The sequence below is a fragment of the Fundulus heteroclitus genome, chromosome 18, assembly GCF_011125445.2.
Source record: "Fundulus heteroclitus isolate FHET01 chromosome 18, MU-UCD_Fhet_4.1, whole genome shotgun sequence".
In the NCBI taxonomy this organism is placed as follows: domain Eukaryota; kingdom Metazoa; phylum Chordata; class Actinopteri; order Cyprinodontiformes; family Fundulidae; genus Fundulus; species Fundulus heteroclitus.
The window spans coordinates 10,127,512-10,154,048 of record NC_046378.1 but is presented as its reverse complement, the minus strand read 5'-3'; the positions used below and the strand labels follow the sequence as shown (position 1 = coordinate 10,154,048).

The window sequence follows — 26,537 nt, the reverse complement described above, 5'->3', positions numbered from 1 at the left end:
AAGGCTATGGCCTTTGATGTTGACAAAAGGAAAGGTGGAATGAGTCTGATTTTTGTGGATGAAGGCAATGTCTCTCATGTGAGAGCGGGTCACAAAGATGTCGGGGAAAAGAAACCATGTGGCTGACTCTTGAAAAACATTTCTCGGCAGAACAAAGTACTCTATATAGACCAATGATGTTTAATTCTATTTCTCAAGGGTTGGCATCCTCCATGTTTTAGACGTGCTGTTGGTCTACCACAAAATAATTAAATGGAGGAATTGCAACCACACAGACAACACAGCTGTGGCCTTCCTTGTGTTAAGCCACTACTGAATCAGAGGGGACATTTTAACTGGACTAAGGAGGAAAAACCTATAGCGAATCTCTGAAGTGAGAAAAACAAAAGGCACTAGATCCAGCTACTCAGACAAGCTGAATGCCAGTGTTGGAGTAACCCGAACTGCTTTAATGCCTCAACAGACCCACAGGATGATTAGCTCCATGTCACGCAGCATTGATACAGTGATTCATGCTAAAGGATACCAGACCCACTATTGAAATTATATATTGTAAAGTACATAGATATTAAAGATATTAAACATCTCGTTCTTTTGGTGATATTTAAATTTCCTGACAAAAAAGGAGTATTGCATCATGAACTGTAAGCCACAATTCTACAAATAGAAATAACACAAATAAAAACTTGAAATCTATCATTCTTATTACTTATTAATGCTAGCAAATACATTAGCTTCACATTATGAATAGAATTATTTATATACATTTTCTATTTGATCATTTACGAAGATGCACCTGTGGTTGGGTATGTAAATGTTTAGGAAATTATTCCTCCGAGTAAGAACACATACCACTCCGGAACCTCTTTTCATCCACACTATGGTGAGAGAAGGGTTTCCTGTCCAAGCACAGTTAAAAACAGCCTCAGATCCAAGGTCAACTTGCAAGGACTGAGGCTCTGCAGCCATACGAGGCCCAACTGTTGAAAGAAACACAATAAATTAGGCATAATGTACCAATAACAAATAATTATTGCCTAAACCTATAGAGCTCACCATAAAATAGTATAAAATACAGCAAACATCTATGACCTTGCATTATTTTAAAGCTGTTTGTATAGAAAGGAAAGCCAGAGCGCTTGAAAACTCACAGTAGACATCAACATTGCGACTGACGTTGGTGCTGCCGAGGGAGTTTGTAACTTCACAGGAAACAGGTTCTGTGAAGAAGGAGTGGTCCACAATAACCTCATAGGTGTCCCCAAAGACCTCCTTAAGGATGTTTCCTCCTTTGGCCCACCTAAGATGAAGAGCAGATGGTGGAAAAAAAAAAAGGACAGATTGGTGAAGAATGAATGAAAAGGGGGTAAAAATATAAAAACAGCTTTCTGCCACCCCCTTCTGTCAATATGATTCTTTTGTGTGAATAAATCATAGTTCTGGGGCAGGTTATCTATGCTGGCTTCAGCATATTTTTGTGGCAGCCTCCCATGCAATGACAAGCTTTCTGGCAACTCAGAGCAGACAGCACGTTCCTCATTACGCCAGACAGAGAGCAGCGCGGAGCGCCAACCAAGACAAACAAATCACAGAATGACAAATAGGTAGCTCCCCCACCTTTGAAGACTTTGTTTTAGACGTACTGTATTAAACACAACAGCTGACATTAATAAATTGACTTGGGATCACATGGAAAACAAGCAAGAAGAAACCCATCTGTTTGTGTTTTTGAATGATATATTTTGTGACATGCCACATGTGTTGGGGTAAGTCTTTGATGATGCCACGGGCAGCTGTGCCTCATGCTGCATGGATTGTTTTGGTTTTCAGCTGCGACGAAAGACAAGGCCCATTTATAAAAATGAAGCAAAGGTGTCTCCTGAAGTATTGGCTCTCTTTGGAAAATTTAGATGGCACTGTGGGACGCACAATGCATGATGCACGATGAAAACCTCCACAGAAGACAAGTGCCTGCGTGTTGATATGGCAAATGAGTACGCAACCGGCGCCTGTCTTAATTTTCTCTCCCTGCCAGTCCTGAAGAGAGCTTCCATGGGACAGAGAGCTAATTTGTTTTCCATGAGTAAGCTAGCCTCATGCTTGACTAAAATGCTATCATTTAAATGAGTACAGATTACCTCTTTCAACCAGTAACTGAAGTGAAGAAGAATTCTAATTGGGCTTTGGATTTTTTTTCAGGTTGATTTATGTTATACAGCATCATTTTTTAGAACTTGCTTTTTGTCTGACAAGGATAGCTCTGGCATGGGTAGCACTACACACAGAATAATGCAAAGTAAAACCTAATGGTGGAGTGGAAGGAAAATAGTAAAAGTTTTTCAGATCTTCTTACAAATGAAAACACGTCTTGTGCATTTGTGCTCCATTTATTTGAATGTGTCAGAATATGTCAGATCAGGCATCGTGAGTCAATGCATAGTTGAACCAATGTCTTGGGGGGTATGTCTACAAGCTTTCAATAGAGACTTTCTGCCAATTCTTTTGTGTAAATCACCTTCAACCTCAAAAAGATTCTGAGCAGTTTCTTATTAGATTTAAGTCTGGATTTTAGCCTGGACAACGCTAGCAATTGAATATGCTTTGATCTAAACCACTCTATGGCAGCTGTGGGCGTACATTTTAGATCATTGTCCTGCATATTAAACTGTATATACCTTATGCACCTTTCCTCCTTTGGCACCTTTCTTTTTGTTTATTAAGCCGATGTGTGACAAGTAAATTTCTCCACTGTGAGATCAATAAAGCCCTATCTTATCTTATCTTATCTTATCTTATCTTATCTTATCTTATCTTATCTTATCTTATCTTATCTTATTCTAGGTGAGACAGGACAGGTGACCCTCCATCCTAGTCTCAACACACTTCACACTGTTTCATAGGGAGGTGTTTAGTGTCAGTTTAACACAACACATTACATTCTACATGTAGGCAAACTAAATAAATAAATAAAATATTTCATCAGACCAGAACATATTTTTTTCACTTCTTCAAATTTCAGGCTCTCAAATTTGAGAAGCAGAATTTAGACATTGATAGATAACATTAAAATTATACATTTATTTCCAGTTAACCATTATGAAGTACCTTTTGTCGATCTATTCTACACATTTCCAGGAAGGTAGATAGAAGTCTGGAGTTGTAACATGAAAATATGTGGTGACATTGCAAAGGGTATGGATCTTTTTGCCAGACACACTGGATACACTGCAACTTGCTTTGAAATTGATGCTACATAGTGAAAAATAAACTGATTGGTCTTAGCGCCTGAACTCAAACTACTTAGATTCTGTTTGCAAGGCTATGTTCATTAAGATGGACTTGGTGAATAAGGTATTAATTACACTTGAGACATTGTTGTAATCATAATGAGAGTAATGACAATGATGAATAGTTAGGTAAAAATGATGGTGAAAAAGTTGACGGTTGACCACCCGAAGCTGTTTTCCTACTATAAATGTATTGTGACCATTACTGAGACAATTGCCGAAGAAGATCTTAATATTCATCATGGAAATGTGCGTACCAACTGTAAATAGGTGACACACAAGAGGATAAACATCCCCAGATAATGCAAGTTTTTCCATGGCCACTTTGTCAGGCCGAAAGTACAGGAGTCATAATGGGTTAAGCACAGATGTTTGGGCAGCCGGCTGCTGCGAGTTGAGGTTGCCACTGCCGGGTTAGGGAGTCCCTGACAGTGTTAGGGGGAACTGAGACAGAATACCGTCATCCTTGGGGAGCAAGCGAGCTCTGTTGGTGTGCTGGGCCATGTCCAAAACTCATGTCTAAACATAGCTAGCCTTGGGTAACAAAAACACCTGCATTCCCTTTGGGAGGGTGAAAGGGCCGATGCAAAGCTTGCTCAATAGATGACTCACTCGACACCGCAGCGTTCTATTCAGGGGTTTCATTCAGACAAAAGCTGTGAATTCTGTCTGCCCGGGTGCGTCTACAGGAGCATGGATCCAGTGTGTGCACTGGAGTTGTTTTTGTGTGGGGAAAGGTGTTTAAGCTAACACTGCTCCCGACATTAAAGGTCTGATGTTAATGGAAGCAGAAGATGAAAGTGAAGTGGAGAAGGAGGAGCTTTAGCATTTACTGAATGTTATTAAGGCAATAAAAGACTAGCAATTAAATTAGGCAGGTATCTGTGCCATCAGCTTCAAGGCACACAGTAAATCAGGACCCACACTTATTATCAACATGGTTAAGCACAGCACAGTGTGGTTCTACTCCACCTTCCATGCATATTAAAACTGAAGACTTCTGTCTCCATGATATTAAAAAAATATGCAGGCTCAGTGACAGCGTCCAGTCATTTTGTCAGAGCCATAAAGGACTAAGCACTTTTATGATTTCACAAGAAATTAAATCAAGGTCTCCAGATACCTATTGCAGTCCAGTATTTCATAAAAGTACAAAAGAAATTATTGAAGTGTGACCCGAGTCTCAACAGGTAGGGATGATATTAAAATAATCAGGAATATGGTCTCTCTTCAGGAAGCTGGCCACTTTTCCCATATAGTTGATTCTATTTGCATTTCCCAAGTCTTTAGGTTTTCATCATGATTTGCAAAGCAAAATCTTGTGGCTTACTTTTACTTTAGTGCAGTAAAAGTGGGAAACAAGGAAAGAGAAACCATTAATGGTACAACAATACAGCCAGCTTACAAGGCATGATCTTTGGTTTATGAATAAAAAACTTCTAAGCAACATTTTATGGAAAACAAATATTTTCCATTTTATAGAACAGAAGCACAAACCATAAACTGGTTTATAAATAATCTGGAATCAATATGGGATATTCTAGTTTGAGTCTAATGTGTCCATATATTGCCTTTTTATACTTACCCAATTCTTAGGGGATCAAATGTTAAACACAATATTCAAAATGCTCACTTTTTGCATCTTTACAAATAGAATCGAGCATTCATCAACTATGTTAAAACGTCTGTTTTAGTTTGCATAGTTTAAGTATTTTGGATTTTGAATCAAATTTCATCAAAGCTTGTTAGAAAATATGTGAAACAGTATCTTAGTATACAACCATTAGAAAGCACCAAAGTAGATGCTGACTAGCTTTGTAAACACATGTAACGGTTCGCCATACAAGGTATCTTGTCTGTCAATAAAAGGGCTGTAAAGGCTGCTAAGAGTTTGTTCACCAGACAGAAGTCACATGCTGACCACAACTAGAATAATGCTCCTATTATTGGTATTCCTGATCAATTAAGTCCCTTTCTCGCTACAGGTCATGATCACCAGTTCACGCACAGATCAGCAGATGGGATGTATCGACTCATATGACAGCTGTTCTACGCTTCCAACCCACGCACCTGCACTTCTTTTTTATCCTTTCTTTTGAAAGATTTCTTTTTACTCTCCTGCTCGAACACAGTTTTATTAAAATGCTGTTGCAGTCACAAGGGGTCACAGGCAGCTGGAGGTGGTATGCTTTTGACTATTACCCGGCACTATCTTGGGTGTGTGTCTTAAGTGTCTATTGGACTGGAAGATGGCACGGCGATGCAGTGCATATAGGGAATAGATGACTCTCTGGGGAACGGAAAAGAGGCCATCCGTCTAAGGACTACTCTGTCTTTGGGCTCTATCTGATCTGTGGAAGACAGAGTGTATTAGCACTGAATAATGGTCCCACACGGCTTGACCAGCTTTCTGCACTTCATGGTGATTTTGCTCTCAAAGGGAGACGCTGTGCGGGCCTCCACATAAGTAAAGCCTCATAGGCAAGTATTGTAGAGGCTTAAAATTTCTTGTCTACTCTGTTGCGCATGGAAATGGTGCAGAAAGAGGTTATCTGTACTTGTATAAAATGTAAATCATGTTAAACAGATGACCATGAACATCTGGTGAAGGATAAAACCTTAAATTAGCAAAGGTTAATAGTTTCACTTGAACAAATGCACTCCTATAGTGAACTACCACTATAACAAGTAGATGGATGTGTTATAGAATGGTAAAAAGGTGTTTTCAACCCCTTTTTGCTTTAACCTTCAGCAAATTCTTTTATTCTGTAGATTTTTATACTGAAAGAATATGTCAGCTGTCATAAAGTCGAAGATCTTGATACCCCGTGGAGAGGTCTGATTCTAGCATTGATCCAGTCTCATAACAATGGAGGCAAAATCCCTCTGCAAGTGAAAAAGATGATCTGTCTGTGCTGTGCACAGACATAGTCTAACACAAACCTTGTTTTCCACAATCTCTCTGCCCTTTTCCCTCTTTTCCTTTCTTTTTTCCCCCAAAGTGCATGATCTATAAAGAAAAAAGCAACATCTCTGTTTTGCCACATGTGAGTGTATTGTACGCCCATTTCATTTCCCAGTACTATTACAAGATTCAGAACCTGGCCAATTGCCTTTGCTATTGATTTGACTCCATTTATTTTTCTGCTCAGATTTAAACACCTCCAACACAGACAACCATTTCTTGACAAACAACTTTAGCACTCCTCGTGCACAGGTGCTATACAGGGCTTGTAAGAACAATTGAGGTGCATTTTCTTGCTTCATCACAATCAAAGAAGTTAATAAGAACAGGTTCAACAACAAACAGGTAGACAAGGTTGAACAAGATACCATTGCGTATGCTTGTTTGTATGCATGGATGGACGGATGTGATTTTATGAAGTATTCTTCAGAAAATTAAAAACATTATGGACAACCCTGAGCCTCCTTTTCATCAAACTGTTGCGCAACAACATAGTGTCTTCAGTCATAGGCTTCTCCAGAGCTGCTATAAGACTGACTGTTGGAAGATATTCAACACTGCACAAAGGGATCTAAAATGAAGGAACATTTTCTTGAAATTGTTCTATTTGTCCTTTATTTGAGCACATAAATAAGATTATCTGCCAATAGAAAAAGTACCTTTTTCTCAGACACCTTATAATACCAAACACGTTGGGGTTGTCAGACTAGTTAAAGTGCTATACAAGTACAAGCCATTTACAACAGCTCAGTGAAGAGACCACATAACGAGCATTCATCACAAACTATAAGAATTATTTGCATATTGACTTTGTATTTATATTTCATGCTTTTCGAAGGAACTGAAAAAAATATAGTTTCCAACAACCTTCAGAAGTAAACTTTGTTCTTAAAGCTCTTGAAACATTTAAGTCTTAGAATAAGAATAGATGTGTTCCACTTATGTCCTGAAGAGTAATCCTGAATCAATTCAAATGACTTGTCATTAGCAGTCAAGTCTGTGCTTTTTTTGGATAAGAGAAGAACCTTCTTGTTCTGCTCGCTTCTTTCTTAATAATATCGCTAAGTAAAACTGGCATTTATTAAGTAAGATAGAGCTCTTCTGCAAGTTAAGTAAGTGAAATTAACACACGATAAGATACAAAAGCTTGACTCAAGGTCCACACTTTTCCTTCTGCATTTCCTGCTGTTTGTTATTTAATAATTACCTATTTTCACTTCCAAATGAATCTTATTTCCATACTTTTGTAATATTGTGTGGGTGAAGACACTATTTTCTTACAATGGGTAAAATCAGCTATTGCAAAATTCCCATTTGTAAAACAAGTGCATATAATGAAATTAAATAAAAAGAAACATAGAATCGCCCATCATTGTTGCACAAACCCAGCAGATTGCTGGGGCAGGTGCTGTCTCAATTTCAGGGAGAAAAAACAAACAAAAAACACCAGTTTTGACATCTTCCTTAGATGTCACGCAGATTAGATTTTCATCTTTCTTCTGACACACTCATGGACATTTAAAGTTCAAGGGAGATGCTATGATCATAAAGCACATAGTTGTGCAGCAAAGCTCTGCATTACTTTTCTGCAGCCCAGTGAAACATGACACGGTTTCCCAAATGGTTTTTCTGTAATATATTTCCATTAGATTTTTCAGCAGTGTTTCATTGTTTTGTGTCCTCTTGTACCAGGTATGAGGTGAAGTAATGGTGCAATGGTAGTATAACGTGTCTGACAATGATTAATGCCATCAATATTGAGTGTTAAATCTGGCACCATCGATCAGAAAATTTCTCATTAACTACATTTCTCCTCATCCTTAAAGCTTTGTGGATGACTTATGTGTGGGCATTGAAGTCACGGCTCGCTCTAGTCTCACCTGTAGAGCGAAACGGGAGGGTTGGCCTTTGCGGAGCAGTGGAATTTCACAAGGTTGCCCTCCAAAACGGGCTGAGGTTCCACCGAGAGATTGACAAGTGGGAGATCTATAAAAACAGAAAGGAACAAAGATAAGTAATTACACAACTGGTATCCTCCCATAGCACTGTGCAGTGAACTGTAAGAACTAGAAAGATATTGAGGCACTTTTTAAGGATCTGTATTTAACTATCCGATAAAGCTCAACTGCAGACCTGTTGCTGCTGGACTGTCTGTGACTATTGTTCAGGGACAGCCCCAGCAAACCAGACGGCCTCAGTTTGCTTTGTCAATTTAAGAAAGCTCACATCACATATTAGAGTGCATGGCTTACAAAACTATAGACAAAACCAATCACAATATTATACATTTACACCCCTTTGAATAATCAATAAAACAGTTTTAATTCATAATAGTAACCAAATTACGAATTGGTGACAAGCATTGTGCACATTTTCTCTTGCACTTTTGACAATTCTCCTTTTGTGAGTAGCTCTGTGTCCTTAAAGTTGTTGAAGGCTTCCTGCCATCATCCTGATATTTGGCCTGCTTAATCTCAAACCAGTTGCATTTTTGAGATAATAAATCTTAATAAGGACATTCTTAGTTGTGACATGGCAATCTTCCAAAGGCTGGTTCACACAGCAGGATTTTTATCCGGGTTTTTTTCCCCGATCTCCCCCTTCCAAGAGGCGGCGATTGCCGCTGTGTCTCTTAACATAATCTTAAGAGATATTCCTGGTGTGTGTAGTGTGTTAAGAGCGATCAGGTCCACTCGGTCTAATGTTCGGGACCGCTCTGACCTCAAATGGGGATATTAAACATGTTGGATGGTCTTGTACCGATATCGGCATTGTCTCCACTTCTTTAACCGATGTCTTTTCTTTTTGTTATGTTTTTTCTTTGTTAAAATGAATCCACAAACTATTGCCATTATTCTTCCTGGTCCACCATGTTTATTAACTCTGAACTCAAGTTTTACCTTGAGGGGTTTCGCAAGATTTCTCGTCTGAAGATCTAAATGATCTTAAGCGAAATCTGTTCGTATGCGGTGTGTTGAGCTCGCCGTCTGAACGGACGCCACACACTGTATGAGCAAACATGTTTTATCTAGGATTTTTTTTCATCATTACATGTGGTGTCTCTCAGGCGTTGAAAATCTGCGGACTATTTTAAAATCCTGCCGCGTGAACCGGCCTTAAGTGCCTTTACCACACACAAAACTTTATCTTTGAGAAACAATATAATATTCATAGCACTAATACTGGTATTGTCATAATCTTAAAGTACACCGTGGCAGTGTTTCAAGCAGCCTTTACAAGTTAACTCAGATGTGGCAGGATTATCCCTGAATAATTACATGTCTTAGTTTTAATATCCCTGCAGCCCACATTTGTTTATGCTCATGTTGGTGAACAACCTTGAGGTTTTTTTTTCTTTGCAAGTTGGACATTTATCCTTATGTTTCTGTTGTCACATATTCCCAACTTTCTCTCTGTCTGTATATAAGCAAGTAAAATGAAACCCTAAACTGATAATGGATTTCACTGAACAAGAATTTGCAAGCAGAAAATAGTCGACGGCAAAATCCACAGCAATTAAAACAATGAGCAACCTCAGCGGTGCAGTACAATTATGATAGTTCTGAACATCGCACACACTCAGATTATGCAAATTCAATAAACAACTTAATTTATCCTAATTGACAAAGGTGGGATTCTTTTTGAAGATACAGCTTCATTTCCATATCAACCCTGTCCCACGTGAAGCAAACAAAGCTATTTACCTCACAAACTCGGAGGATTAATTAATATATTTTTTTACAGGTAAAGCTATTTGTCAGACTTTTTAAAAGCAATGTAGGTGTATTTTGTCAGAGCGGCAAACACAGCAAGGTATATCATAATTAGCAGCTGGTCGAGCAATTAGTGCCGTAAGTGCTTTACTGTTAATGGAAAATGTATTGGAAAGTGTCAAAATTTGTTTTTACTGTAAGTTTGCCACAGATAACAAAAAAAAAAAAAAAAAAAAAAAATATTTGTTTGACACTCTGACTCACATGGGAGCTTGTTTTTTTTTTACATCTTTTATATATTTGTCCTGTTTTGCCTTGTGGTAGCAAACTGGTAAGTTACCCTGGACAATAAACCAGTCACAAGGGGAAACCGGCTCTGGGTTTGAAGCTAGCCATCTGTTTCAAAAGAAGACCTGCTCTGTGTTCAGCTACACGCAAGTTACAACGAGGAACTGTGTTTGGATGTGGATGAAGGACACAGCAGTGAGAACAGATATCCGCCGAGTCAGAAACAAAAGAAAATCAAACAAACATGCTTTAATGGCGCTAAACAACTCAGTGTATGGCTATGATGATGGAATCTGTGAGCATGTGTATGTGTCGGCACCAAGTGTCGGAAAACTGCTTATTGCCCTGTAGCTGTGCAGATGCTCAAGGCTGGCTCAGCTGCCACAGAACCCCCAGAGAGGAGTTGGTCCAGGTGCCACACTCCTTCCCCACTTACACGCTACATCCACCCAGACGAAGTATTCTCCTCCAGCACAACTGCCCCCCTCCCCAAAAAACAAAAGAAAACAAAACACTTTACCACCTTGAATTCCACAAGCTCCACCTGTGCCAGGTCTCCCCAGGCCAGTAAAGAAAAACAAAAACACTGCAAAAACCCAGAAAGACTGTAGGCTAACTCAACAAGCAAGTATCCCTAGGTACTGAGCAGCCAACTGTGTGTGCCTGTGTATTTGCATGCTTGTGCGAATATGGAGGGGGGTTGGGGGGGGGAGACATAGATATGCATCATAATAAAACCGGAAACTCATCCTAGCCTGGAGCAGTAGTGTTATCCACTCAGTAGGCGGTTTAAAGCATTGTGGGTGGTTAAATCTGTGAAAGGAAATGTGGGTAAAAGCAACCTAAGGGGTAAACTGACAGGTGTGGCAGCAGTGGAGGTGGCAATGAAAAAAGAAAAGCTGAGGGAATCTGGGAGCGCACAGAGAAAGCGAGACAAACATCAAAAGGCAGGGGAAGATCTAAAAGTAGCATCTGTGATAATAGACTAAGCAATGCAGAAGTTAATTCAGAGGTCATGTGCACTTAAACTCTTCCTTATAAGGGACTTTTTAATCATAACATCCTTCTTCTTGCTGCCAAGAGACTTCTAAAGACACGAATGCTCATTACTGTCAATCTGAACACAAAATCAATGCTCTTTTGAAATGCCTGAAAATGACCCTCCCTTTTGAAAGAAAACATAAAACTCCCCAGTCCCTCTCAGCAGGACATAATGTCATGTTATATTTAATTTGTTGATAGTTTTATCTCTTGGAGTCATTTTAAATGGTAACACTGGGAACAACAACTGTCAGAAATGTGTCAGAAATGTCACCATGTTTGAATCAGAAAGAATAAAAACCCTTCCTCACCTTTTGACCTTCATGCAATGATTGACACTTGTTTTAACAAAGTAAATACTTTGACGCGTAAATGCGACAATTCGATGAGTGAGGCATCTGAGGCAAAACCATGGCCGACCAATGCTCAATACTACTTACTAGTAGTATTGTAACTAGTAGCCAGGCCAGGGTACACTTGGTGTGGCGTTCTGATAGCTGTGACATCATCCAGGGGAGACAGATCATCCGCTATTGCCATATAACGTAGAAAGGATTCCTGGATCAATGTGTGCTTCTGTGCTTTTGTGTCTCTGCTCTGTCTTCTCTAACTCCCAGTCGGTAGAGGCAGATGACCGTTCACACTGAGCCTGGTTCTGCTGGAGGTTTTTCCTCCCTGTTAAAGGGGAGTTTTCTTCTCCACTGTCGCTTCATGCATGCTCAGTATGAGGTATTGCTGCAAATCCATCAACAATGCAGACGACTGTCCCTGTGGCTCTACGCTCTTTCATGAGAAGTGAATGCTGCTTGTCAAGACTTGATGCAATCTATTGGGTTTTCTTAGATCAGAAACCTTTTGACCAATCTGTATGATCTGATTGGCTTTGACTTCGGAAAGTTCCTTACGATATGTATCATGTATTGGCGTTATACTGTATAAATAAAATTGAACTGAATTGAATTAACTGACCAGTAGAATGTGTGGAATGGAGAAATGGAGGAAACAGGTATGGCAGAACCGATCAGAGCTTCAGTGAAAACAACAGGAGAAATTGGGAAGGGTGTTGTTACAGTTGGCCGACAGCTTTTGATCGGTTAGTTCAAAGTGGAGACCAGATGGTGTTTTTGGAACAATCCTCCGACTTCTCTGTTGACGGGGATTGTGCCAGCATAAATTCCCCCTCCCCCCTTTCTTAAAGCTCAGCTTCCTGTCTCTCTGGGTCATTGCTGGCAGCTGTTCTCCAGCAGGACTAGCCTCAAACCAGTTTGGATTCCTCTGAAGGATGCTTCGACTGAGGATTGCATTGTTGACAATATGGGTATGCTATCATACGGCTGGCTGAGGGGAATACTTCAGTGCAGAACAGGTTGACGGACAACCTTAGGTACAATACATTGATCATTCATAAGATATTAAGAACACCAAATGTAGTTAAATGGTCACAGATGTTGGGCCAAATTACTTGAAGTACATATGTGCGAAAATATGTTCATAAACGGAAAGTTTTCTAAGAAGTGCAATAATCTTTTCCTGCCTCTATAACCTTGTATTCCTTCCCTCTCACTCACAGATGCTGTTTCAGATGAATTTGGCATTATTTGCTTGATTAAGCAAGGAGAGCGTGTAGCTGAACAAGCTACCAAAAACAAATCCTCACCAATTGCACATGTGCATGTTCTTTATTAATTAGTCCCAACAAATGGCATTCATTTTCCCCCCACATGGCTCAGCTTGTTTGCAATGCAAACATACGGAAAAACCTTGGCTTTGCCCGTCCCGGGTGCATTCATTTCCCACTACACATTTCAAAGCGCACTTCTATGTGGGGCAATGCTCCGCGGATATGCAACTGCACTAGAAAATAATTGAGGAGTATTTCAAACCATGCCATGAGTGGGAATTAGCGAGACATGAAGCTGGCATCCAAAACAGTTCTCCTGCAGTGGTACGTACTGTATTCGCTGTGGGAAAGTTTACTGATTCAAGTACAAACGGCAGCATGCACGTCAAGACATGCTTCCTGAGAAAAACAGCATCACGGGGTAGCTACCCCATGTGCTATCAAATAATTACAGTCTGCTAATAGAATGGTGTGGACAACTGAAGTCAGCAGTCTATCCAGGGTTCTGAATCACCTCTGCCGGCTCTAAATCCTTCTCATTTCGTTAACATCGGCAGCACATACTGTATTTAGATGCTAATTTGTCTAAACCTCATCCTGATAACGCTGTATGAACTTTGGTGGGAGGGAAAATGCTGAGGTGGATGTAAACCAAAAGCATTAAAGTGATGATAAAAAAGAAAATACTGTTGAAGGCACTGAGTTTTAGACAGGTTTAAGCTGTAGAGCATCATGCAGAGCCGTGTTTAGATTACACTCATTTGGAATGAGGGAGAGAGGGAAAAGGACAGCTAAGCACAGAGATGAGCTGAATATAAGAGTTTGTGAAGAATAGAAAGATTGGAAAGTTTACAAAAAAAACTTTTTTGTGTGTAGGTATTGTGTCACTGAGATGGTACATACATGAGTCTCAGACAAATGTATGTTCAATTAACTGCCTAAAAGTTGGGCCTGCTCCTGCACAGAAAGTATACGTCGTTATGCTGGAAATGTAGAAGCTCAGAGGGAGATTGTCAACATATTTTGGGGCATGCAATATAATTTCAGGAAATTTACTCATTTGCTGCCATGGTAAGAACGAGATGAAAGCATCAATATCAATTTTAGCTGTTCATGCTCAATACAGTGCTCAGTCACAGAGTGTCAGGGAAACATCTGCAAGCGTTTAATTCTGTGTGAGTCGGCTTGTGGACAGGAAATGATGTGTACCTTAAAATGAATGACATCTCATCCACACTTCCTCCTCTAATGTTCTCCATGTCAGTTGTTTCTATCCCAGGGCGAACAACTTGCCCCCGTTGCTCAGTTCACCAGTTGAGTTCTCTACTCTGTCAGATTACATTTCTTGTTACAACTAGGGGTGGAATGACATCTTATTGTGTGATATTTTCGCATAAATTCTGTCATGATTTAATGTATAATTATAAGCCTTGGAAATAAAGGTAACTGCTTTAAACTTCACAACATGTATTTTTGTTTCAGAATCTTATTTTGAAGGAAGACAAGTAGTAGATTTTGAGCTGTTGACAAAGTTGAAAAGACAAAGACTACTTGTCCTAACAAATAACACTGACACAATCACAATTGCAGTTGTAAGAAATGTCATTCTAACCGCTAGCCCTAAACAACACTAAGATTAACATTTATATTGCAGCTTGCTATCAGCACTTGGCATAAAAGGACTACAGAGTTTAGGGAATCTGGATTGCGTTTGTACAACTGAAGTTCAAAATCAAAACTACTTAGCACTTTCAATGCTTTTTTGCTTCAGGGCCAGCTTAGATTTAGACAAATATGCAAACCAGAATATACAATATTTCACAGAAGTGAACTTACCCCTCACATTTTGTAATTGTATTATGCATTTTCATGGGGCACTGAAGATTTGACTCTATGTTGCAAGATAAAGTACTTAGTGTACAACTTGTAAATGAGTGGGATATTGCTGTTTTCTCAAAATAAATCAACTTACAGCCATTAATGTCTAAATCTCTGGCAACAAAAGTGAATACAAACCTATGTGAAAATGTCCAAATTGTGCCCAAATGTCAATATTTTGTGTGGTCACCATTGCTTTCCGACACTGCCTTAACTTACATTGGCATGGAGTTTACTAGAGCACCCTTAGACCTCAGTTGTTTTTAGGACAGAAATAGATGTCTTGGAGGTGTGTTTTTTTGGTTCATATCATGTTGGGATCATGTTCTTCTTTAGTACATGTTGGCATTTATATGCATTATGAGTCATTTGATGAGATTGCGATTTAACAGTGTTATACAAGCTGTAAACTGACTACTTTACACTACGCCTATCTATAAAACAATCTATAAAGCTATAAAACAAGTAAACCAGGTCTACCTTTTCAGCCCAGAGGGACCAATTATCTGTTTGGATATCATAGGTTTAAAAAAGGCTGCCATTAGTCTGGCTATTGTTTATTATAGAACAAGAGCACCAACTACTAAAAACATGAACAGAGAATTCATTTTTTATTTTATCTTTTTTTTTTTTTTTACTTTACATGCCAATATGAATTGCTTCATATAGTTTTATCTTTAATTTCCTAACCAAATGTAATCAATAACAGCTCTTTGGGAACCCTGAAGTGGAGTTATTGTGCAAAATCCAATTTTTTAGCGCTTTTTGCTGTGTACCTGGAGCCTCTAGAAGTGCAGAATTTTTAATTGAATCTGGCCAAGTACTGCGTAGATACCTTTATGTTCATTTTGGGCCATATTTTTCAAGTTGTTCAGTTTTCTCTGTTCTCTATTATGATTTTTTAACAATCATGTCAAAGTATTTGCGGCAGAATTGCTAATTATGTAAGCAGTCTGAAAATACTAACCATTAGCTGCTAACATTGCTAAAGCTGGCACCTGTTTTAGAGATTCTCATTGTTAGTAAAAAAAAACAAAAAAAAAAAAAAAAACAAACATCTGCTATTAATGTAGGCCTGAATGAAAATTTTATATATCAATTTGGTTAATTTTGGACAGAACTACCATATGGTAAATATAGATTGTTAGCTTTCAGAAAAATCTTGCTAAAAATAATGTTTGTCTTACTGTGGTGAACCTAATATTGTGTATTGTCTTATCTTGTGAGGTGTCGTTACTCCCCTAAAGTTTGCTGTGCAACAGTTCAGTGTTCAAGTTTCTTTTACTGTTCATCGCAGAAATCCCTATATACATCGTTAGTCACATTAATAAAACTCAAAAGACATGAAAAATATAACTGACACAGGTTTCTGGTTTGTCACACACCAACAGATTACTGAGAGGTCAGTCACAATGCTTTTGCTGGTGAATAAGGCATTTAAATCTGTCAACAATTATCGACTTGTTTTGTTGGATATTCTCATGGGGCTGATTTACGCTTCAAAGGGAGAGAGAACATCCAAGAACCATTATGAAGACTAAATTGTCAAGCGTGTCATTTCTTTCACAAGCTGACAGCAAGCTCTTGAAGGAACAATTCCCCCATACAGTAAGTAGTAGCTTTTAACTTCTGTTCAGAGTGAAAAGTGGAGGAATGTAAAAGGTTATTTTTCTCTCCTTTTTTGCTTTTACACTTTTAAAATACAGTCAGGTCACTGACATCATCATCATCATCATTATTATTATTATTATTATTATTATTATTATTATTATTATTATTATTATTATTATTATACACAAATCCCTATAAAGATAAATGAATCAGAGCATTAACTGAACTATTTGCTACTACAGTTAATATTATTGGCTCTGGGTCTGTTTACCTCTTTTCTAGTTGGTGTCCTTATTTCTCCTTACTCTAATACTTTACCACAGTGTATCAACTTAATTTCTTTAGCTAAGTATTCTGATGACTTTTGTAGATAAACAATCGTACAAATGCTCAAACCATGTACATCATTTATTGTAATTGTGTAATGTTTTCTGGGAACTTCAGATTATATCGTAGTTCCATTGTTTGCTGTTTTGATCCTCATTAGGGTCAGTCAAATCGTACAAGTTACGACAGATTCTGAGCCCTGATGAAATCAAGTTAAGTATGAGCAGCCTCCTCAAGGCACATATTCATCCAAGTTACACAATCACTTTTCATTAGAGTAAATTTTGAGTAATTGTATTGAAAATTACGTTAATCCCTGACTGATCTTTCCCTGCTTGTCAAGTTGGATGTAATATGTCTCCAGGGTGGCACTGAATTTATAGGTAGCTAGGTTGAAATATTCCACCCCAGACTGTTCATTGTACCAGAAAATGTTAGGTTCAAAACTACCAAGACTACAATTATCATACAGCATGGTTGTTTCTTTACAACATACACCATATCATAAAGTTATTCTGAATTGTCATAACCTAGACCTTTGGCTCAGGTGATTTTAAGTCAGTTTAAAAACCCAAATAAAAAATTGTCAATTCAAGTCAAATGTGGGTGTAATTAGGAAACACTATTGGCAAATAGTGATGTATTTTAAGACAATACCTTGCAATTATACTCTAAGACGACACAACATTACAAGGTATTTGGGTCACTGGTAATTAATTGCATTATATATGGTTGAATTCTTTAAGTCTTCAAACATGGTTTTGCATGTCCTTCGCGTCCTGAAGGAGCTGACTTAATTTTACCGATCCAGTACTTTTTAGCAGAACAGCTTTTGTAAGTTGCCTCCCCTAACTGGCAGACGGTCCACAGACTTCATTCACATACAACTTACTTCTATATCTATCTTTTCAGGAACCTTGCAGTAACATATACCAAGTGGACAATAAACTTGTTCCTTGGCCTTCATGATGATTTTTGTTTACTACAGTTTCCAAACAAACTGCTGATGCCTTCCCAAAACAGCTATTTTGATAGCAGGATTGAAGTACAGAAAGGTAGATTGAACTTTGTTTACAGGGACAGAATTGAAATGCATGCCACACTTTTCCAACTTTTGTTTCCAAAACATTTTGTATCATTTTACCTCCCCCTCAAAACTATGAGGGTGGACACTTTCGCAAGGCTCTGTATAACAACTTGCATAAGCAGCAGATTCACACCAAGGGTTTGCACAGCAGTGTAGTATGACAAAAACTGTGTAATTGCCCTTTAGCTTTTATTTTTGCATCTGTGTTTCAGAATGTGTGGGCGAGTCACTGACCTTGTAATCAAATTAGCTCGTGTTCAAATTAAGCAAATTAATACCTCACCCAAATCAATCAAAGTTCAACTGTAGCATGCTTGAATTCAGGGGGCAACTTAATGTGGGTAGTGGATCTGTGCCTAAACTCCAAAGGCTCCACTGAGCCGTGCTGAGGACTACCTGTCAAATCCAAGAAGGGAGGTGGAGGTAAGGGGTTGGGGGGTTTGGGGGGGGGGGGGGGGGGGGGGTAAGGGAGGGAGTTGAGACTAAGAGCCTTAGCCTTGTGGGAGACAGTTTGGATCTCGACAATTAGTCTCTGCTGTCGCTTGGTTTCATCTCGCACTGTGAAAAATGTTTTCAGGAGCTTTAATTGTGTAAAGACGACATTTTGGAATGCTAATTAGAGATCTGCTCCACTCATTTTTCAGGGTTAAATCAAACATTTACAGGCGCGGATGATGCCATGATGGCAGGCATTTTATCACAGACACATCATTATACATGGTGACAAATCAGTTTACATGTGGGCAGACTTCCTTCTCTGACTACGTGGCAGAGAGGGAAAAAAAAAAAGACACAAACTGCTAGGGTTGCAAACACTAACAAGTCTTAATCATTTTTACTCCCGCGCCTGAGTTGGCCTGATTGTGCTATGCCCGCTCGTGCCATTCTTGCATCTTGCCATGTACATAATAAAAAGAATGGAGCCATCAGTCAAAATGGCTCTCTAAATAGCATTTTCTGCTTTATTAGTCATACTTAATGGTGTTGAAGGGTTTGTGAGTGCCGCAAAATCCCATTGTTCAAAGTCTTTCTCTTACAGTGAGCAGTTCTTGATCGAAAAAAAATAAATATTCTGTGACAATTGAGGCTGAATGTGGTTTACACGCTGGGCTCACTTTGCCTGTTTTCAGCTGGAATTGTGGATGTTCTTATCAAAGAGATTGATGGCATGAGAGAGGAAATAAGAGAGGTGGGGAGACTGCATTCTTCCAAGGCAAGCAGGTAGCTGGAACACAGGCTCCATTCATTTTAGACGGACAGAAGCTTTGATTTATTTAGTTATCTTTTATGATAGCAAGCTAAAATCACCGGTGCATTGCCGATCAATTTGCCTAGATGGCACGCGAGAGAAAAAAAGGAAATCAATTATGAATACCAATGAGCGACCACAACGGATCACATATGTTACAGAGTAAATTGTTTTCATTCAAAAGATAAACAAATGAGTCAAAGAAAAATTGCTTACGCTGGATGTCAATAGTGACACTGGTCTCCTTGCCGTTCGGCACTGCCTTGTTGGAGGCTTTGCAGATGATCTGCTGACCGGTCTCAATGTTGGAAGGTGAAAGGTAGAGGGTGCTCACCATGCTTTCTCTCCTGCCATCCCGGAGCAACGTCTGCAAAAAGCAAAGAGGCACTTAGTGAGGAAAGCCAGGTTTGTGCTCAAATACGCACGTTAAAGAACACCGTGGCTGAAACATTTCAATTTTGGAGACCAAACTCTGTACTTTGGTAAATTAAAGCGGATATTGTGGACTGGATTGTATCCTGAATATTGTCTATCTGAGTTTGAGTGATAAAGGAATAGTTCAGTTTTTTGGATGGAAAGTTATCAGGAGTTTATATCAGTAATAGTCATTCAATCTCTGGTAGAAAGATGGCAAATTCTTGTGAGTTAGTAGACAACTAAAGAAAAAGATCATCAGATTGGTAAAATACCTAATTGGAATGACCCCTGTTTTAACTGATTTTAGTCATTTAAATGATCTCAGACAGAAAATGTTCGTATCCATGGGATATAACGGTATATGAGTGGCAATTACACATCTTCACAACTGCTGGGTTGTGTTTATTTCTTTAGTTTGTTAAAGACTTGGATTTTGCTTCAGGCTGTAATTTGTGCTACAGCACAGACGATGATACATTCCTGTGCTGTTCCAGGTCTTGGTAGTTGATTGGAAATTATCCCAGCAGACTAGCTCAGGGAGATCAGCTGAACAGGCAGACAGCTCATTTCTGCCAATTTCAAAGAGTAACAAAGATGCCATTCGGCTTAAAAACCAGGGACAAATCTATAAAAAGGTATCTTTTAAAAATTACAGAGAGGTTTATATGAATATTTCCAGTCTGACTTGTTTTTAATGAGCTGAATATACTAAAACAAGGTCCCCTGTTTGAGTAGCTGTTAGCTTTCACCTACTCTGTAGATACCTACTGTCAAAGCTCCCTTCAACAGTAAGCAAATCTTTATTTGACTTATAAAAGACTTCACTTTAAAATACAGTATAGGAATTAGCAGTTGAACTATGTAAGCATTTTCACATGTTAGCTATAAACTTTTTCAATGAATAGTTATGTGGAAAAGAGAAGACGTTATAACAAAGTAAAAATCAAAGAAAAGAGAGAAAAAAGATAGCAGAAAGCCAACAGACAGTGGTTCCTTTGCAGGAAACAGAGGCGAACCATTAGAACATTCTCCCTGTAGTTTTACCCCCCAAAGGCTGATATGAAATTAAATAAATAAAAGGTATTTGAAATATGTTTTTTTAGAGCTTCCTTTTGTGTGCCTGGAGAGCTGTGCTGCAGTGCATGGCTTGTCATACTCCACAAAGGAAATCAATCTTCTTTTCAGTGCTCATCCTCTGAGCCCTGTATTGTGGAAGCCATCTGGAATCGGTTGGTAGCGCTCGCTGGCTCTCCGCTCTGAATCTGGCGTTCAGAGGAGGGCTCTGGGAGGCTATGCTAAACAGTGCAGGACAGAACAAAGTCACTGAATAGAACAAATTGTGTGGGCAACAGGGTGCAGGGTGGTCAACCACAAAGTCAAGATGCATTTCCCTGCCTTCTCTTTAAAGAAAAACTCAAGGCTCAATTCTCTTCAATGGAAAGAAAAGCACAAAAAGAAAGACCATTTAGATGAAAAAATAACCAACAGTGGTTTCCATATAGTATGGACACGCTATGCCAGGGAAACTATGCCTAATGACATATTCAAACAGCTTTAGAGGCTCTCAAAAGTGCACACCTCCCTGTTAAAAAGTTGGGTAGTTGTGTCTTAAACAAATTACATCATAATTTATTTTAAACATTTACCCAATTTTGATGATTTTTCTAATTTACTGTAATTATATTTTACCTAGATTTATAGAGAGTGGATGAGATCTACCACCTGGTACTGGAAATGCAAACTGCAACACTAAACGGCAAAGGATAAAATAACACCAATGAGCAAAAAAAAAAGAAATCACTGAAAGCAACAGCAGGTGTTTATTACTAATTATTTGTAGAAAAGTATTTTGATTCAATTTGTGCAGTCAGTCATCTTGGGCTAAACTGATTAACCATAAATTATAAATTGGGTGATTATTACTAAATGAATACACAGATAAAATGCAAATTGGTCAGGAATGAAGGCTGCCAAGCCAAGAGCCTGAAGACAACTCATAAATAGTCACAGGAATTTCTGGTCGATTCTGGTCACTTTTAAACACAGAACTCCTTCAGTACAAAGGAAACATCCAGGCCTGGCTCTAAACTCCTAAAACCTTTTGGCAGAATTTGTCACGGTCTAAAGCACAGGTTGCCAAACGGGTGTATGAGTACCCCTGGTAGTTCTTGAAAGCAATCCAGGGTATGCTTTTCTTTTGAAAAATAGCATCTACTTATAAACACAGTAAAATTATTATGTTTTAAATCTTTCAATAAAACAAGACCATAAACTCAATGTTGTTGTTTGTAGGTCAATTAAAAAGCACACAAAAACAAAGCTGATTCATCTACAAATCAGAATGGTTTAACCCAGTCAGGCATGTGCCAGAGGAGAGTGCATTACAGGTGTTTGTAAAATAACCCTTTGACCTGGGAGAAAAAGCTCCGCAGCAGTTTACTCCATTTGCCCCCATATACCTATGTGATAATTTCTTCAAAGACCATGATCGGGACAAAGCAAAAATCCCCAGTGAAGCATAAACTTAAGTTTCCACTAAAATGAAAGCAATGCAAATAGACTCAGATAAATGCAACAATTTACTTTCATAGCAGTTTAATCAAGTGCTGGCAGACAATGTTCATCCAGGTTGAGCGCATCATGAAAAGATGAAAAATCATTGGTTGATGGAAACTAGAGTTAAACTTCTCACCAAAGAGAGACCACACCTACAGTGAAACAGGGTGGTGGCAGCATCATGCCTGGTAATTCCCTTATTTGTGGATGTAAGTGCTATTCTTTAAGGTGAATGAATTATGAACTGTTCTAAATACCAGTCGGTTTTGACCCGGGTGTTTCAAGAGGGATGAAAACATTTTTATGTATTAGTTTAAAGCTTCAACAAGCTCATTGGACAGTTACACAACCTGGTAATGTTACAATATTTCTTTCTTTTTTACCCCTAAATTAACATTGATTTCCACAAGATATATGTCACATTATAGACAGATTATTTATCATTGTCTCATCTTTTTTTTTAAAACACAAAATACATGCCAAATTAACAAGGCAGTGTACCACTATAAGCACAATACCCTAACCTGCAAATTTTGCATGCCTAATTTTTACCTTTTAGTCTGTGGCTCAGGTCAAACCATATCAGAAACCTACACTAATTATCAGCTCACTCTTTTATACTTAAACAAGAGATTGGGTCCAGGTAAATCATAATATTATTCTGCTTTCTACATTCTGTAGTGTAATTTAAAATAATTAATTTTGTTATGTATTATAAGGCATTTAAATACGTTATCATTTTTATCTTATCTCTTTGTAGTTCAACTATCTCAATGTACATTTTAAGGGACCATAAAATTGCAGCCTCTGTACCACTGGAGTCAGCATTAGAGTTTTTTTTTTCTTGCCATTTCAGAGACTTGTAGGAAAATAATATTACAGTTCCTATGCTCTGTGAATCCTATTTCCATGTGAAAAGCAATGTGATGAAATTCATATTTGTGCGTGAGTCGCTCTGAAAGCAGAGCACATTAGTTGTCAGACGCAGCCTATGTCAATGTAATGTTCTTTGTGACACAATCGGGATTGTTTCCATCATCGCTCTGGTCCTGTCTGTAGTCATTAATCTTAGAAACGGGGTTAGCTGGCAGCAACACAAAAATTCTGCCCTTTTTCCCATTACAAATTGAGATATTTCCTCATTCACCGCTATATAAAACGGCAAAGAATACTCATATAACCAGCTTAAAACAGGACAATAAGCTTAGGTGTAACTGATGATTTCTGACCTTCCGAAGTTAAGAGAAACAATTAATTATAACAATTAATTACTATGATTATCACATTAATTAATGCATTTTTAAGCATAAACAAAATTTGTAGCACAACAATCTCTTATATCACAAATAAGTTTGATAGAAATGGCAATAACTACCCAAAAACCACCTCTTATACTTTGGCTTCAAAAGCTGCACCAATAAATTACAGCGATATCGGAATTGGCAAGTTTTCCCTTTGCAGATTAATGACCTTTAGGTCAAAGAAAAAACAGTCAGCTTGTAGTCTCTTTTTCCTCTACTCTATTTTTGTCACTTTTTCCTCTCTTTTAGCATTTTGTTTCATCTTGTTATATTCCTCTCTGTCTCTTTTACTTTTCTGTTTTTGTGTCCATTGAACATAAAATAGTCCGAAAAAAATCTCTGATATATATATATATATATATATATATATATATATATATATATATATATATATATATATATATATATATATATATTTTTTTTTTATAATAATAATAATACTTATTATTGCACTATAGCAAAAGCAGTAATGCCACACTGCCAGAGAACAGAAACTGTTCTCCAGAACCAAACTGTTTTTGGTTTTCTTAAATTAATTACAACTCTAACACCCATATTTTTTGTTTCGCAAACACATTAACCTAAAGCATGGGCTTTAATGGACTGCTTTAATACAAAATGGGAATGAACTTCGTCAGCAGCTTAACTGATTAATTTCATAATTATTTTTGATGGACTATGCTGGGAAACGCTTCTATTAGTATTGCTGAATTAACCATGTAAGACATTGACAACGTCTATATCACCACAATTCTTATAAGCAAACAAACATTTGACTTAAAAAAACCCAAAAAAAAACATGTTACATACACAAGGGCCACCGAATCTCAATGTTAACACTCTTTGGTGTGTATGCTGTTAATCAACATTAGCATAAGCAGGACCAAGCTGAACGTCATCCTCAAAAGTATATAACCTGTGCACCACCATTTGCTACACCATATTATTGTTATTGTACAATAGAGATGTGAATGTGGAGACCCCTTGAGCATGGGTTAGAGCGGAAGGCCTTCATTTAATCAACTTTCTCTTAATGTATTGGGATTTTTAGATGTTAATTATTTTCCTACTTCTTTTTCTCCTTTGGTGAGCTTCTTCATTATATATTACAGTAATAAATTCCTAAGCTACCCTCCCTAATGATAAGCAGTGCATCGTTTTGCTCTCTGCCATGGTTAAAAAGCAACACATATGGATGCATAGTTTTAGTTTTCATCCTACAGTTTTCATTTAATCGCTGGTCCAGTAAATAGTTTTCCATGGGGTCACAGAGATGAGGTTCTGGATGGGTCAGAACTATCATTACATATGACACCATCAGTAAAGCCATCTCCGTGCACCCTCCACCACATCTGCTCACATTAGACCTCTTCATCTGTTGGATATGAGAAGACCATCAGAGCAGATGATTATGTTTTCAAAATGTCCCCCTGCTGCTCTGCAGACCCAAGAAAAGTCATCTTGGTTTAATTGAACCCATTGCTTTTTAATGTTAGGTAATAGAGATAAGAGGGGAAAGCTCATACTCAGGCTCAGCACAGGCATGTGAGCATTCGTCACCCACCGGCGCTGAATGTCTTCATATCTGCTTTTGCTCCCAAGGAGGAAGTGAAGGTAGGAACCATGGTCCTCCGCCTACCATTAGCAAACAGCACCTCCAGCAGTCACTTTATTCAAAGTGGCGTGGTGCCGTACCTAAGCCCAATCAATGGCATTTATCTGCTCTTCGAGAAAAGCCAATAATGGGAAGAGACAGCACGGGAAGAGGAGGAAGGCAAGCGCTGTGTTAGTTGCCTTAAGTGCCTCGTTTCTTTATGTGCTTTGTTTAAACATAAATAGAATTTAACCGATTTTAATGGATGGCTGAGCTTTTAGTACTAATGTCAGTCCACTGATTAGGGTAATATGACCAGAGCATGAGAGAGCCGCTGTGGCATCCAAAATGTAAGGAGAGGCTGCCGTTGAGAACCGAAATGTGCCATGTTAGCATTCAAGAAACTCAAACTGTGAATCAGAACAGGTTGGGATTATGCAAGCTTCTGTCGGACGATATCAAAACACTATAAAGAGACGCAAAGTTTTTGATGGTCTCACGATCTCACCATCTGCTTGTCCTAGTTGATTGGTAAACCATATGGGAGAGAAAATGCTTATGTTTTTGATTAATTTCACTTCATACAAGCAAGCTAAGGGCTGAAACACAAACCTGCTGATGACTTTGGCACAGCACTACACACCTAAAAAATGCTTATAAATCTGTTACAGTGAGGAAAATGTGTTCAACAAACTATTAAAGCTAATAAATAAGTAGCTTAATAAAATAAGCATTAAAGACATTGATTAACGCTGCAAAAGTCATTTAAAGGCAAGAAACTAAGTAAAATCTTCCAGTATTTAGAAAGCAATACAGGTCCCTGTCAGTGCTCAGCCCATTCACTCAAGAAATATCTCAGAATACGTGAAACCAAAGAGCTCTTTAAAAAGCCTTAGCAACCTGCTTGTTTCAAAACCTGTCAATAGAATTGGTTGCAGATGTATTTCTATATTTCTGAGTGTTACAATTGTGAAGCGGAATTAACTTCAGTCCATATAAACCAGCCATGACCAAATGCTGACCCCAAGACATCCTGCTAAGGAGTAAAAGGAACAAAGGAACAAACAGAAATAATTAGCAGGTACGGTGTGTCCTTAAAAAACACAATTAATGGGTTCAACCATGATAACCTCACTGCGTGCTAACTCCATCAGACTCCACAGCAGAACGTGTATGCTGATGCTTGTTGCAGGTTTGCTGCATGAAGTCTACAGACAAGTAGATGAAACACTGGGAGAATATAATCTGCTAAAATGAGACCAAACATGCACTTCTTGGTTGTCACTGCTCGGAAGAGAAGCATTCGATTCCATTACATCATATTATACACCATTTTATTTTATAGACTCGTTTGTTTTGATTTCTTTCCAAGTGTGGATTCCTTGAGGTGTCACAAACTACCTGTGTGTGTTTCAAGTCTGTAGCCCGATTGTAAATATATTTACAGAGAAAAAAACATTAACATGTCAAGGTGCTTCTTTTCTTCCATCAAATTGAGGAAATAATGGTAAACACATATATTGCCACAGTTCCTCCAAGCAATCATTACCCCGCCCAGCTCCGCCCCTTGAACACACACACACACACACACACACACATACA

General features: G+C 38.4%; 1 protein-coding gene across 9 annotated transcripts in view; it reads right to left on the bottom strand.

Annotated features, from left to right (window-relative positions):
• Positions 1-26,537, bottom strand: part of kirrel3b (kirre like nephrin family adhesion molecule 3b) — a 196,964-nt gene that overhangs the window by 26,888 nt on the left and 143,539 nt on the right. For all 9 annotated transcript variants that reach the window (XM_036150046.1, XM_036150047.1, XM_036150049.1 and 6 more), the window contains exons 6-9: positions 19,284-19,434; positions 8,133-8,238; positions 1,152-1,300; positions 853-980 (exon numbers count right to left, since the gene is read on the bottom strand). In XM_036150046.1, coding sequence (XP_036005939.1) covers positions 853-980; positions 1,152-1,300; positions 8,133-8,238; positions 19,284-19,434 — 534 coding nt within the window. The remainder of the gene's footprint in view (positions 1-852; positions 981-1,151; positions 1,301-8,132; positions 8,239-19,283; positions 19,435-26,537) is intronic.